At 39.6% G+C, this 16,401-nt stretch overlaps 1 protein-coding gene across 2 annotated transcripts; it reads right to left on the minus strand.

The window, feature by feature from the left end:
* Positions 1-2,080: 2,080 nt before the first annotated feature.
* On the minus strand, positions 2,081-12,523 carry mmp11.L (matrix metallopeptidase 11 L homeolog). 2 transcript variants are annotated; one of them, XM_018262938.2, is made up of 8 exons: positions 12,064-12,523; positions 8,534-8,682; positions 8,307-8,450; positions 7,911-8,044; positions 7,519-7,763; positions 5,307-5,511; positions 4,272-4,532; positions 2,081-3,462 (listed from the first exon to the last, which is right to left on the minus strand). In XM_018262938.2, exons 1-8 carry the CDS (start codon positions 12,151-12,153, stop codon positions 3,320-3,322), a joined length of 1,371 nt encoding a protein of 456 aa, XP_018118427.1. In that variant the 5' UTR covers positions 12,154-12,523; the 3' UTR covers positions 2,081-3,319.
* Positions 12,524-16,401: the final 3,878 nt, after the last annotated feature.

The following is a 16,401-nucleotide window of genomic DNA, read 5'->3' on the forward strand; positions in this document are numbered from 1 at the left end:
TACGTTTTAATGAACTGAATCAAAGCAGATACTTGTCCATTCATCTAAGCTCTAAAGCTAACCATATGGTCCTGATGACCATGCATGGGCCTCTGCTATTATCCGCAAGGGCCAAACAAATGGTTCTGCCTGATTTGGCTTAGCATGTAGGTGGTCCACCAACAATGAGGGAGCCCTGCCGCCAGTGTCGGACTGGGACACGAGGGGCCCACCCAAAAACCTTAGACCATAGGCTCACTCTCAGTACTAATATTCTTCATCTCCTCAATCAACCTCTATTCTCCTAGTCTGTTTTCTTTATACTATAATCAATTATTCCATATATTTAGCCTCTTTGTCCTCATAGAAGTAGGGAATTGCAATGAAATAGACCAAAAGTTTAGCAGCATGAGGGCCCACTGACACCTGGGCCCACCGGGAGTTTTCCTGGTATCCCGGTTGGCCAGTCCGACAGTGCCTGCCACAGCACCCAAAAAATTAATATGAGCTGCAGCAGAGCAAGTATAAGCCAGCCAAGGGCCGATTATTACATTCTGATGCAAATTGAACTGACTTCTGAGCTGCCATGTAATGGATATCTGAATTAATTAGTAATCAACCCTGATTTCTGACTTTTATATTCTATATATAGACTGTATATTGTGAGTCAATTTCTAAGCTAAGGTATCTTTCAGCAGCACTGGGGACTGTGGGGGGCATTGGAAGGCAGGTTCAGAAGCTCAAAACACAAAACATGTGCAACATTTCTGCTCTACTTCTTTAGTAAAATTTCAGTTCTTTAACGCCACTCTGAATCCTTAATCCCCCACTGGAAAAGTATCTTCATGATCCTCTTTAAAGGTGGCCATACACAGTCTGAAGGGTCCAAGTTGACCAGTTTTATCGGCAATGTGTTAACTCAATAAAATTTCCTTTTGCAATAGACAATGGTAGACAATGGTAATTAAAAGGAGACAGATAATCTTAAACTATATACTGTCCCTGAGGAAATATTCTAGACCTTATCTGGGTCTAGTTATCTGATTTAATTTCTGGTGTCAGTATCTCTTTAACGTTTACAGTTATAAGATATAAGAACTGCTTATTATTACTTACCTGAGACCCCAAGCCAGTGCCCTGTGCTGAAACCTACATTGGCCAAGGTACTGCTGCAGGAGGTTGCAATTACATTGTGACCCATACCAACAAATCAGCAATTAGTCTTGACCAATCTATTTCTAATTAGAAAATGCAACCAAGCAAAAAACTGATTGCTGCCTATGTACAATTAAGGGCTTTGCTTTGTTTTGGTTTTATTTTCTATCTCTACTCCCAGAGTTACTTACAGCCCCTGATCACATGTTGAATTCTCTGTCAGTATGTTCCAATGGGTCTTTATTGGGGCCACTTTTCCCCTTTCTTTTCATTCTCTTTTTTTAATGACCTTGTCACATTTAACCTGACCTACCACCTTCTGTATGCTTAGAAACACAAATCTTCCTCTGCCCTAACATTAACCTACCATTCAGGAAAGCTAATACAATGACTAATGCCACAGCATCCCGAATGACTGCTAACTACCTGAAACTGAATATGTTGAGGCTGAGATTCTCATTTTCCTTCATAGTCCAGTCTACGTAGATATCTAGTTTACACATTAGACCCTGCCCTCATTCATATATTGAATATAATAAAGGAATGTTGCATAAATACATTCCTCCCTGTACCCATCTATTGTTAATAACTGTCCAGGCCCTTATCCTCCAGGACTGACTATTGCAATTTGTTATTTACTGGTGTACAACATCTTTTCTGTCCCCTAGCTAACTTAATGGCCGGTGAATGTTGCACTCGGGACTGCTTGCCCTGACCAATATCTGGCCAAACATTTGACAGATATATCAGGAGCATTTGAAAATCCTATCTGGCGAAGACTGCAAAGGCACATTAATGCAATCCTCCTCCATTGAGTCCACTCTTACAACCTCTCCAAACAAACAGGTTCCCACATGTATGGGCAGCGTTAGGGCTATTACTGAATTATGAGTACTTTGCAAAAGTTTCACTATTCTGTAAGCTTTTGTAAAACTAGAAAAACAGATTTATAAAACAAAGCAAATTTATTACATATATAAAACATACAAAAATGTATTTATGTACAAAATAACATTCACATTAGTAATTAAAACACACATTGGATGCAACTGTGTAGTTGGCTACATGGTGCTGAACCGAATAGAGTGACTGTCAAAGGAGTGGTAAACTGACCCCTATAAAATAAGGCATAAAAGCTTTTATTGTTTATTAAACTTTTAATTGCTGCTGGCTGGTTTCACTAGTTTGGTTTATCTAGTATTCAGCCATCCCAATATGACTTTGTAGTCAATTGGTTTATAAGGAACATTATTGGAATATGCTGTTTTAGGGATTATTTGCTAAATGACAAATTGCAATGAACCTACAAGAAAGTCAGTAATCCTTACCCCTAGGTGAATTTCCCTGCTCAATCTCTGTTTGCTTATAACAGCAGACATGTCAACTTCAAACGTGTGGGTAAACACAAGCTTGTTGTCTTTCTCAACCCCATGCACAATAGTTGTTAAATATTTCATTCAGATTTTTAGGTTTCAGATTTACCAAAATTCTATTCCCTTTCATATTTAACCTTTTCTTCTTCTATTTTAGATTTTTCGAGATTTCACATAGAATTTTTTTTCTAATGTGGCTTGTTATTTTTGGATAATTGTAGACAATTTTGTTGGACAATCCAAAGTTTAGCACTATCTATGAGCAAATAGAGCAGTCATATTTATCAGTAAATGATAAAAAAAAAGTCACAAGAAAAAAAAATCTCCAAAAACATCCACACTTGAAGAGTTTCATATCAGGATCAGTGTCCAGCACTGACAGAGGTATTGTGAGAACATAGCATTGGTATTAAAGCAAACTGCATGGCTAACTTCAAATGGCTTGTGCAACAAAGAAAGTGTGAAGATCCCAGTGTCTGAAACACACAACACAGTCTTAGAGCTCTGCAAAGTGTTTGGGGATGCTGATTTCCATCCTAGGTAACATGCCTGGAGAAATTCAAAACAGATATGCTGTTTTCCAATATAAGGTAAAATATGTTTTAATTCTGTTTGTATTTCCCATACCAAGTAGCTGGATTTTTGAGGGTTCACATTCCAAATGGTGTATGTGAGACCATATTGCAATTCTACTGATCCCATTGCATTCTGAATTGCAAATCAGTGAGTCAGATATGGGCCCTGTGGTCCTGCCTGGCCAGTCTGTATTACAGAGTACTCCCTGCAATCCAAGGTAAGAAACATGAGCCGGCTCATCTTAATGAATTAACAAATGTAGAGCTTGCTTGACAGTTGAAGAAATCTTGACTGATCAGGTGAGGATACCCATCCATGACACGAACTTTGAACGGGTCAAATTTCCAGTACTGTCGTCCTTTTACAAAATAGGCATAACCTGCAGTGGACAAATATTGTGATTACATGTAAGGTTTCAATACACTTATTGGGGACTGTAAAATGTGCACAAAGACCATTGCAAATGGTTTGCGTCCTTTTTGACCGATTATAGACCTCCTCACAAAGTTTGTGACCAAATGGCTTTTGCGAACACTCGCACTGTATGCAATAAAATGTCGCAATCGCAAAGCATATTTTGGGACAAAATAACCAGAGCAGGTGTTAATGCTAACCTTTGCTTAGTGATGTAATGTTTGCCAGATAATGATTTTACATTGCAAGCAGCACTAAACATTCACAAAAACGCCATTTTAAACATTGCTTGTGTTTTTAATTACATTCCCCCTTTACAGCCTTATTTATCAGAATTCAGATTTGTGTGATTTTAGTGTTTTTCTGTACTACAGATAAACTCACAATTACAAGAATGTTATCTTATTTATTAAAACATCTGAATATGAAAAATTTGTATGAATAAAATTGTTGGGAAAAAACTCGAATACCTTGATTTTGTGAGTTTAAAGGCTCAAAAAATCTTGAAAAACTCCCATTTACTTCTACATGACTTCACAAGCTTGATTTAATACTTGATATTTGATTTAAATTTATAATTCAATTTTGTGAGTTTTTGCGCATTAAAAACCTAAATTCTAATGTTGACAAATCAGATTCTTAGTTTACATCGTAAAGGACAGTGCTTGCAATTGAATGTATTTCAGTCACAGCAATATTAGCCAAAAGATGGCGCTAACAATCCAACATGGGGTTTCTTTATGCTAAAGAGACCATGCTGCTTATGTCTCCTACCTTGTTCATCCTGGAAAGCAGCATCAATGCCTTTAGGTACCCCTCTCCAGTCTCCAATCCTCCGTGAGTGCCGGCTTTCCACTCGTCTAGTTTCTGGGTTGAATCGCCAGTATTCTCCACCCCTAAACAGATAGGTTTTCTTGTTCTTTTCTGTACCCCACACGAAGGCGGCCTGAATCTGTGTCACTGATATGCCAATGTCAGTAATTGGAAAGGGCCCCGACGCCTGCAGCTTCCCATCAAAGACCCAAAACTGTGAGCCTAGGGAAAAAGCATGATCACAATATCAGTTTACTACTCTGAATACAGTGTATTTGGAATGCTATCTATGACTTAGGGGAGACATTGCTATCAAACTAACTTATTCCAGCTCAGATCTAGCAAATTCAGGTTACAAGGAATATATGTAGTAAAACTTTGTGTAAAAAATCCAGTGCCTAATGGATGTTTTAACTTTTTTTGAAGCTACTACAATGTTTTACACACAGATACACATTTGCATATAATTATCACAAGCTTTAAAAGTTTGGATTTTGCATGTCATATTGTGGCTGTTAAATGGCAGATTGGTGTATTTGAATGCTGTTATTTTACACACTATAAAAAATATGTCACAAAGTTATTTTGTTCAGTATGTGTTTAGCAATGCGTGCCACTTGGGTATATTTACAAATTTTATGTAGTACCATGATGGGACAAACACACCAAAAATGGGTATGCCTTATGCCATGTAATAAAAGTGTGCATTTTTGGCCTTAAGTACACCTTGGGTGAAGTGACAGATTTATATATATTGAAAAAATCCTAGTGACGTGCCCTAGCTTGTAATATCTCATAAGTATTCTGGGGAGACGTTCACGCCACAAGAACCACTGGGCAGCTCTATCAGGGTCAGTTTATTTTAGGGAGCCTGGAATTCGGAGTCAGTGACATTTTGCTCTGTCTCCGGAAAATTTACACCTAGTTTTTAAAAAAAAAAAGATGAAAGAACTCAGTTTCCTTCTTCAAAAGAGACTCAATTTTGTTTCTCTTTACCATAGAAGAACCAGATGTTTCCCACAGAATCTTCAAATGCTGCATCGACTGTATCAGGGATCCCTCGCCAGTGGCGTGATGCCAGGGCTGGGTAGCCATTCTGCAATTTCCCACCACGAAGGCGCCATACATAACCAGACTTGAAGAAGAATAACTCTCCACGAATTGTAGACACCGCATCAAAATTAGTTTTGCATGCATCAGGCTAGGTAAAGAATAAAGATGAGCAGGATTAGAGTAAAAGGGCTGTGATATATTTTGCATTTATAAGGGAGATGGAATTACAAAAAAAACTGGGATGTTAATATATTAAATGTTTTAAACCTGCAGAGAGTGGTAACCTTTTAAGCACCCTTAACTTTTTGATGTTTTAGCCTCAAGGGATTAAAAAATCTCTACAAAGAATTCAAATGTGCAAAAAGTGGATTAGCACCCTCTGGGCCTCACTGGCACTTTGTGAACTGCACTCATTTTCACCCTTAACTTACCTCTTAGTATTGAGCTGCTGTCATTGCAGATTAGTGCACTGATTTGACCACCTCTGCCTGAAGCTTGGTGGGTGGTACGCTCCAATTATGTCAGGGTATGCACAGTGAGTAAAAAGGCAAATAGTGTCCAATGTGAAAAAACTCACACAGCCTTTACCCAAAAGGAGGCCCTCCTTTTTGGTAGGATGTTGTACATTGGCAGGGACCAGGTAGTATTCTGACAGGCCAGTCTAATCTTTAAAGATCATATCCTTGTTGTGTGTTTAAATTAAGATACAGAAATTTCACATGGGCTGTCCCCCACCAGCACAAGTTCATACACAAAGTCACTTCATTCACTTTAAAAAAAAAGGACTTAAGCCATAGGCACATAGAGTGCATCATCCTCTTTGAGGCGGAGGAAAGCGGATCCACTGTCATGTGCTTCTTCCTGGAGCTCCATAAAAAGATACAACAGCAGCCGGTGTGGACCTACACTAAGGGGCACATTTACTAAGCTCGAGTGAAGGATTAGAATAAAAAATACTTCGAATTTCGAAGTATTTTTTTAGCTACTTCGACCATCGAATTGGCTACTTCGACTATGACTTTGAATCGAATGATTCAAACTAAAAATCGTTCGACTATTCGACCATTCGATAGTCAAAGTACTGTCTTTTTTTTTTATTATTGAAAATTTTTATTAAATTTTAATTGCCAGAAAAAAGAATATAGCAACATATGGAACGAGGGAATAGCTTGCTAGAGAGAACATACAAAACAGTAATCTGATCATATCATTAGTCGGAAGCATAACATAGTATCCTAACACAAAGTACTGTCTTTTTAAAAAAAACTTTGACCACTTACTTCGCCACCTAAAACCTACAGAGCACCAAAGTGGGGAAGGTCCCCATAGGCTTACTAAGTAATTTCTGATCGAAGGAAAATCCTTAGATCGATGGGTTAAAATCCTTCGAATCGTTTTTTTCCTTCGATCGAACGAATTGCAGTAAATCCGTCGACTTTGATATTCGAAGTCGAAGGATTTAACTTCGAATATCGAGGGTTAATTAACCCTCGATATTCGACTCATAAGGGGCAGATTTATCAAGGGTCGAAATTCGAAGTAAAAAATACTTTAAAATTTGACCATCAAATTTAAATACTTTGAATTCAAATATGGAATTCGAATTTTTTTTACTGAATTTGACTGGTTTGCGGTCAAAGTAAAATCGTTCGATCAAACTATTAAATCGTTCGAATCGAACGATTCAAACGATTTCAGCGATCGATCGAGCGATTATACTTCGACTACAAAAAACGTAGAAAAATGCATTAGAAGGTCCCCATAGGCTAACATAGCACTTCAGCAGGTTTAATTTGGCGAACTGTTGAAGTCGAAGTTTTTTTTTAAAGAGACAGTACTTTGATTATCGAATATTCAAACTATTCTACTTCAAATCGAATCCATGGGTTTGGTGAGCAATATATTGCTCCTAGCCACTGGTTGGGGATCACTGGTTTAGGATATTAAAAATGCCACCAATAGCTTTCTTATGGCACCTCCTCCCATTCACATCCTTGCGTAAAATCAATACAATACTGTGTCCATCTCTCATACAGCAGATAATGTTAATATCTATTTCATATTTTCATGTAAATAGATTAAACATTATATGATTAAGGCTATGGGCTGTAATCCATGGTTTTTATATGTGCGATCTACCAGCCTATGTTCTTACCTCTGCCGCAGGAATCTCATTACTCTCATTTTCCACCTGGTTGACCTCCACCCTAGGGGTTGGGGAAGGAGTCGGAGGACGCGGAGCCCCATACAAAAATTGTATGCCATGCTTGTCATCTGCACTAAGGCTTAGTGGGTAACGGAATGTGTAAAATGGTGACATAAGCGATTTGGAGATAGAAGAATGCTGCAGGCCGAGCATATGACCAAACTCATGGGCAGCTACTTGAAGTAGGTCTGTACCTGAAACATCAGCATAAAGAATAAAAGCATAGTGAGAGATGCCATCATGCAAACCCAAAAGCAAATCAATACTGCAGCTAATCAAGTGCTGAAGATAAGAACATGTTGTTATCATACAGAACTGCTACTATCTCACATATCACTTACCTATATTGTTTCCAATAGTCCAAGCTTCATCATAATCAAAATGTACATCCCCCTCTCGATGGGTTTTTGGGAAGAAAGCATGTGCCAAGATACCCCCCGGACCATCAAATGGGAGATTATCTCCATGCCAGTACCTGCAAAGTTTGGCCATTAATAAATTATCTAATTTATCACACTCTGACGTAAAATATGCTCTATAAGCAATTTATTATTATTCACCTACCTTCTTTTAATCATAATATATATATTATTTTGGTAATGGTATTTGCACAATAGATACTTATTTTAATACCAGGCATAATATTACATAGAAAATCTATCATACTATCACAATACATACAATTTTTAACCATAAATAAAATGAAAAGCAATGTTTAATACATTACCACAACTCACCGTGTGAAGTCAATTATGATATCAGAGCGTCCTTCATGCACCTCAGTGAAAGTCAAAGGGGTAACCTCGCTCCATACCTTTAGGGCTTCTGCAATAGTGCGTCTCACTTTCACCTTACTTAGCTGCCATGGGAAACGGATGATCCTAAAACATCAGGATAACGTTGTGTAAGGACTTGGGAAAGAGCTGCTGATAAGGCTCATGTTTTTAGTGACTTTGCCTCTTACTTGTACGTCAGGTTTGTCTTGTCCCAGCGTCCTCCCGACAGGACAAACCGTTTCTGACGATTTCGACCACTGGAGGAATCTAGAGGGGCAGGAATATCTGGTACTCCACAGCGTGGGGGGTTCCATGAACCGTGAGCATTGAGCAGTCCCTTTATATGAGGATAATGTAATGAATTAAACTGCAACCTGCCATGATCTTTCTGAGGCTTTTCCTGTGAATAAAACAATCTGGTTATGAGAGGAGTAGAAGTTTTATATTATGATTACCTTATGATTCATATTTGAAAGACCTCCACTTGTTATTATCTATTCTATATGTGCGGTAGGGGTGATGTTAAAAGTGGTAAGTCACCATAAAATACATTTTAGTATTATGTAGAAAGGAAAGGAATATTCCAAGACAATTTGCAATTGCTTTTTTATTCTGAATCTCTCAGGTCTGGAATTTTAACTGCTGCCTGGTTACTGTGGCTTACTCTAGCAAACAGGAATGACAGAATGAAATATGAATAGGATGGGACCTACACAGAAAGATAAGCAATACAAAAATAAGCATAATAGCTAAACCAAAACCTAACAATCACTGTGTGTTTCTTGTTGCCTGGGTCAGTGACTCTGGCAACCTTATAACGTATCCAACTGCATGCTGGAAACACTAATAGTTCTACAATGCAGAATAAATCATTTAAAAAACGTAAAAGTTGCATAGAATAGATGGATCTGTTTTAAAGATTCTATACTAAAAAAAATTTAAAGGTGAACTTCCCCTTACCAAAGAGTCAAAATTGGTAATTCTCACTAAGGACACGCATGGTTTTGTAATGACTTTTAAAGGAATTGTTAACTGTAGATTCAAAACTAGATAAATAGATAGACTGTGCAAAACAAATAATGTTTCTAATATAGTTAGTTAGTCACACACTACTTCTTGCTTTGCAGCTGATTACGAGGCAGTAACCAATCAGAGACTTGGGGGAGGTAATGCATGGGTCATAACCATTGCTTCTAAATCTGTACTGCATGCAAAGGATCAATTGCAAACTCACTGAACAGTTGTGTCCCATGTGGCCCCTTAAAGTGCTGACTAACTCAGAGTTAGAAAGCAGGAAATAGTGTTCTCTTATGTTAGACATCCAGTCACTCCAGCCTTTATTCATTAAATTTGTGGCTAACTAACTACATTAGAAACATTTTTTATTATACACAGCCCATCTATTTACCCAGTTTTTATTTTGACACTGAACTGTTCCTTTAAAGGGTTTTCAAAGGCAAAAATATAGAGATCACCTGCACACTTTGTTTTCTCCTTTTCTAGAGGTTGTTGCTCAATGGCCACAAACACTTGGGACCAGATAGAAGTAACTTACTGAAATACCAACCTGGTGCAAAGTAGAATACAATTTAATGAAATCAGTCTGTACTTCTTGAATGTTAGCTTCATACAATTCCCAAGTCATATAAGTCCCTAGTTATCATGGGGTGCCCAGTAAATTTTAAGACCCTTAGACCAAAAGGCTAAAAGAGCAATGCTTTGTTTCTGGTAAGGTTCCACACAGGAGAGCTAATATTTTATCCGGCGCTTACATTGCCCACTGCATAACTCAACAAACGGGGTGGTGAGGCTGGTGGCTGATTTTGTTATTGTATGGGGCCTGAAGGTATGTGTCCATGGTCCTAGTGACCCTCAACGCCACTACCATTGCATCCTACCCACATGCCTCTTCTGGCTACCCCTAATTTCAGTCTGGCCATAATCCTTACTATTATCATCATAATGAAACTTTCCACATAAATCTGGTGGCGGAGCTGGGGGAGTGAGTGGTATAGGGCCCTCTGTGCTGGTATCCAGCATGAGACATGTGCCAGAAGTGACACTATGCAGTGATGTGTTTATGATATCCCTTCAGTAAGCTGGGGTGCTGTTAGATCCAATGCCTAGGGTGGCACCAGACCAGGTCTGGACTAAGATTCAAAATAGGTCCTGACATTTCAGGTACACAGAGGCCTAAACAGCCCACAGAGAGGCGTGTAGTGTAATGTGTTTGCTGCTGCATATACGTTCATTGTACTTTAACTGCATGTCGTATGCAAATTTCCGATTGCTAGCATAACTTCAAACCGCTGATCGTAACATCGCTAGCGCAACTTCGCAAACAATCGGTAACTTGTGCGCAACTTCGGATCTTCGTGAATTTGGCAGCCCTGGCGAAGTGCGGCAAAGTACAACTGAAGTCAACACTGGTGCAACTTCGGAGGTAAGTAAATTCGCCCCATAGTATCTGACTCTTTGCACAGCATCTTTATATGTGGTTATGGGCACCCCTTTGCCATGTTTGTTAGTCCATTTCCACCCCTCTCTTTTTATCCATGAGCATAAAGCATTCTGCCTGTTCTGTGTTCCTAGTGTTTATACTAAGGATAAACATTTCCAAAAATCGGAAGTAACTTGGGAGAAGTATACAGGAGCCATCTGGATTGGCCAAGATTTAACTCCTGAAGATGCAATGACTTTTCCCTTCTGTCGCTTCTCGTGGGAGTTCTGTGCAAGTGAAGAGAAAGCTGCGAAACTCAGTTAGACTGGGTACCACTTTTGCACTTTTGATGATCAGGGCTGCATCTTACATGCTTTCATGTGCTTGATTATGAGTGGATAGTTGTTCATTAGTGATTGATGTTGCCATTAATTATCTGCATCATCAATTTCATCCATCCCCTAAATTGTGGAACAGGGGACTGGGTCATGCACTGTGTATATAGCCCAAGAATTCGAACTTGTGTCTAGGGCTGCCTCGTTTAATGTAGAAAACACTAGACTTTCTATCTAGATATACCATGACCTGGAGGAATGAAAATCTTCATAGTTACTAGACTTTCTATTTCTATCTGTTCTCCCTGTTGATAACAAGTCCCTGTGTCTTTCCAGTTGTCAGTGCTATACAATTCCAAACTGCCTTCAAAGGCAACAAGAAGGCTATAAAGGCATATATAACTGAGATGCTTGCATCTATGTATTTTTGTTGGTGAAAACTTCTCACTAGGTACACTGCACCCAACACCAATACATAAAATGCCAGCATGCAGATTCTAAATTCCAGGCAGCTGACAGCACACATCCATTCAACAACAAAAAAAAAAATTCTCTGCCACAGGGATACAGAATAATGCATGATAATTAGAAGCTATGTTAGGAACTACAATAGTTATTCTATGGCATCCAGCTGCCAGCCTCATCTTGGCTGACTTGGTTTTGGAGTTTCAGCCTTTGATCAGGGTACCCTAGCTCATTAAAAGGTTATGGATATAGGAAAGCTTTGATGTAGTCCTTTGTTCCAAAAATTTTATTCCAAATCTCGCTTTAATCGACCTTGAACCTGGGTTTTCAAGTGTATCTACCTCAAATCTCACCTTAACTGACCTTCAGGCTGAACCCCCCTATTGTTAAACAAAACAAATAAAAAACACACCACCTAGGCATAAAACCATACAATTATATGTTACAATGTGTGCAGTGATTATTATCTACTACTTACCTGGATTCTGTGCTGAAGGTAAGTGTATGACAGAGGGGCTGAGTGAGCTCCAAGTACACACAGTGCAGGTAGAAGGATGAGGAGATGCATTCTCACAAGCTGTAGGGTGAGTGTGATACAATGGCTACAAGTGTTTCCCAAGTGCAAGTTATTACACAAGTCCTTTACATAAGTCTTTTCCCTGTGAGTCTGTGTAGGTGTCTTTGTCTGTGGCTCTGGCTCTCTCCCTGCTTGCTCTGTGTGTGTGCGCGCGGAGGAGCTGTCCGGTGCTTGTCAGTGTGCATGAGAATCCAGCTGTGGATTTATACTCCTCTCTGCCTTTTGTTCTCTCTCTCTCTCTCTCTCTCCCTCTTCACTTTTATGGCCTGAAGTGACACACACATCTCAGCAGCGGCATCACGTGCTGGTAGTTTGGGAAGGAGAAAGGGGTTGACTGAGGAGAGGGGTACAGCTGGGAGGTGGAGAGAAAGCATGGTCTCCTTCCTTTAAAAGAAACAAAAAAACAGTGGCAGTAAAAAGAACAAAACTCTATCATCTGGAATGGTTTCTTTGTTGGTGATTCAGGTGTGAAATCTTCAGTTGCCACTACCCCAAAGGCACTCACACACATGCAAGCAGCAGACTACAGAAAAGTTCCCTTTTTAATTTGCCTGCTGTGCACTACTGCTTGCCAATTAGCAGCCCTGTGATTAAAACCTGAACCAGGTTCACCCAAAAAAAAAAAAACAGTGAGCTTGAAGGTCTCACAGAAGACGCACATTCCTTAGGAAAAAATAAGAAAGAAGATAACAGCAGCTTTGGGATCCATCAAAACAATTCACCCTTAATGAGAAGTTCAGACCCACAGCAAACACCAGGTGTCCTGTTCACCTGACACCTGCCTGTGTGACTGAAATTTTGTGTTAGACCCTGTTTGCCATTTGCAAGTCTCTGTGTGTTATTACTTGTGCAACTGCTGTTAGTCTGTGGGCTTTTGTGAAGCAGTAGGTCCATGTGTACATAGCCTGATCCTGCTGGTATGTCTTGGAGTCTTGTACTTTTGTCTGTACAGAAAAGTGTATACAGAAAAACATGGGCATAATTCATAACCTGACATGTAGCCAGTTACCCATAACTGTGAACACATATTAGAAGAGATAAGAGGGATAGCCAAGAAATAGAAGCTATTTGGAAACTCTCATGACACAGCACCCCCATCCTGCCAGGAAACCCTTTCTTCTTGTCATGGTATGGTCCTGGATCACTAATAACTTTAAGCTTCCTTGGATGATTGTAAGCAAATTCACTGAAATTGCAGGACAAATTCACTGAAACTGCAGTCTTATACAGTGTCTCCAACAATAACTGGTTTCTAAAACCCTCTGACAAACTTCCGATACCTTCCCTGAATTAAGTTTTACATTTGTTATATTTCCTTAAAACTTGTTGTTTTTTTTTTAAGTGATTTACGCTGTGTTCCTCTAGAACAGTTTAGGGTTTACGTTTTATTCTTAAACAAAAAACTGTTTTCGTTAGACATCTCAAGTAACATTTACATATCACATTATGTAGTAAACATGAAGCTATATAAATAAATGATGGTGAAGAGCAAACATTGCTAAGCAAATTGATACAACAAAGTTAACATGTTTAAAGTAAAATAAGTTAATAGTTTTAGAGTTTCCCAAGAAGGATTTAGGGTTACTTTACTGAAGTTTCAGGGTCAGTCTCTAGAAGAGGATAGAGAGGCCTTATCCTGCTCGGGGAGACAAAAACTTGATGTATCTGTGTGCATTATGAGATAGGTATCCTAATCTATGTGACAGCTGCTTCCTCCAAAGTCATAGGGGTAGATCTACTAAAGGACAAAGTGGCCATAGCTAGAAAAATTTGCCAAAAAGACATTCCACGGGGACAACGCCAATTTACTAACACGCGTAGAGAACAATTCACTAGCGAAATAGGCCAGCGCTAACTAAGTTTTTCACCAGGTGAATTTTCGCTCAGGCGAATTATTGTTACTCCGCAAATTCATCAAAGTACAAATTTTCCACTACGTTACCCTTTTTGCCAGAGTCTGCTTGTCCAGGTTATACCTTGTGAACTGATAAGATGAAGCTACATCCTCAACAATCTTATGTCAATGACATCATATCCTGTATTCCAAAAAGTCATAAAAAAGTCAAAATGCTGACTTTTTTTTATATTTTAAAGTGGAATTATGTTGAAAAGTTGTAACTGTTAAATATATTTTTAAAAACCATTTGAAGGTCATGCCACATTTGTTGTAGGGTGGGCTCAAATCTAGGGCTCTTTTGTCTTTATTTTGCCTCCTTTGACATTTTTAATAATATGTGGCCACTTCAAGCATTTGCACCAACATCTCTGATAAAGACATACAGTCTATATGACCTATATGTACCCACCCTATTTAAACTGACCTAAGTGTAAGTGTGTTAACGAAGTTTTGATAGGAAGAAAGCGAAAGTTCACTTAGAAATGCTCACGCTGGTGAATTTTCACTGCCAAAACTTTGCCAGCATTCGTCTGCCGAGTCGAAACTTTGCATTTTGATGAATAAGTGTATGTGCTGCAAATTAATATTTGACAATATTGCGCGAAGTGTGGCGGAGCCTTCGGAGGCGAAAATTTGCCCTTCAGTAAATTTCCCCCATAGAGTGCAGCAACTACCGAGACATTCCTGGTGTGTTGTTTCAGTGTTGCAACCATATATACACAACAAGTGGGACTATACTCCCCGCCCATGTGACCCCCAACTACTCAATTATACATGAATGCTTCAAATATGTAAAAGGCAATATTTATTGTTCAACACTATGCCATATCTCAAAATAAAAACAATTAAAACCAAACTAAGCAGCGCTGCATGTACAAAGGGATCCCTTGTAAATATTCCCTAAGTGTAACCCAGCATGGGTAATGGTTGATATGCTGTAATGTAGAAGTGGCGTATCTGGAGCCAAATGTAGCGCTCCGATCCTGTGCCACAATCTTGGGCAATTAAAGAAAATGAAAAGTTCCAAAACATCCGATGCTGGTATTTGATTAAATGTAACCAAAGTATGATGCTGAAATGTCCCCAGGTCTCAAAAGTGCCAAAGTCAACAAGTATCAATGAGGCACCCCTCCAGCGTAAGTCTCCTCAAGGTAACAACCCCGTTCAGTATTCAAGGTGGAGGAGGAGGTTTTGTGCACCTGCCGTGCGGCTAGAACCCTGTGGGTAAGTGCAAATGTGTGGAATAGCCAAAGGACGCCTCCGTGGGGTGTCTACGGGTATAGATGTTTCCCACCGCAGCCCCGCTCAATTAAGGTAAAAAATATATTACCGACCATGCGGAAGTCCGTGAGTGACTGTGAGTCCTTGAAGAGACGTATGACAACGTCTCCGTTACGGTTCCGTGATAAGCGGTGTTCGGCAGTCCTGGCGCTTGTGGACCTGTATGGAGGGATCCTCACTTGTACAGCGCGCGCTGCACCTCAACAGCCGTTTCGCCACGAGCGTGGCTTTGTCAAGAGAGTGTTGCAACCATAATAAGGACTGGAGGGTTTGGTAAGGTCACACAAGGACTACCTTCTCTGACTACCTCTGACTTTTTGTGTGCATTCTGCAATATCTGTGCAGATGCAGGAAGTTTGTGGCATACATATATGTTGGTGATGGAACCACTTCAACAGTTAGATGTGGTTCTTTCTTTAACTGAATTTTGGGCTATATATTGGTAGGACAGGCTGATCTGTAGATACCATGAAGCCATGTCATCAGCTTAAGTAAAAAGTTCTATTAAGGCAGGCAAAGGTGGGGCAGGTCCATTTCAACTTGAGTCAAGGGCATTTTTCAAGATGCATCTGCATGGATTTCCCAGTTCAGTGCTTACCTGTTCCCTGACCTCGCCAACAGTGCATGCTTTGTGGATAATGTCACAGCAGCACCGATGAATCAATCACTAGTGCATGTGCATCTGTCATCCACCAAATGATACACCTGCCCTGCTGTAGAGGAATACACAAAATATGGACTGCTGATGAGGCCTGTCAACAGGTTTCCAAACCTATACTTATGTAGGGGACTGGTAAATCAGTCGCCCAGTACTATTTGGCATGCAGTGCCCTGGAGTTATAGACTAAACTGGGCCATAAAATACAGTTAGGAGGGGGGACCTGTTTCCTTATCCTGCAAATAGTTATGCCCCCTGCAGTTTAATAAGTGACCAGTAGGCTCTGTGCTAAAGTATATAATCCTGAGCAGCCATGTGCTCAGGGTCCATTCTGTTAAACCCTACTAATTTATCAGCATCATGCTATTAATTTGTTTTAAGGCAAACACCGCTTTTATTAACT

Source organism: Xenopus laevis, chromosome 1L, assembly GCF_017654675.1.
Source record: "Xenopus laevis strain J_2021 chromosome 1L, Xenopus_laevis_v10.1, whole genome shotgun sequence".
Taxonomy (NCBI): Eukaryota; Metazoa; Chordata; class Amphibia; order Anura; family Pipidae; genus Xenopus; species Xenopus laevis.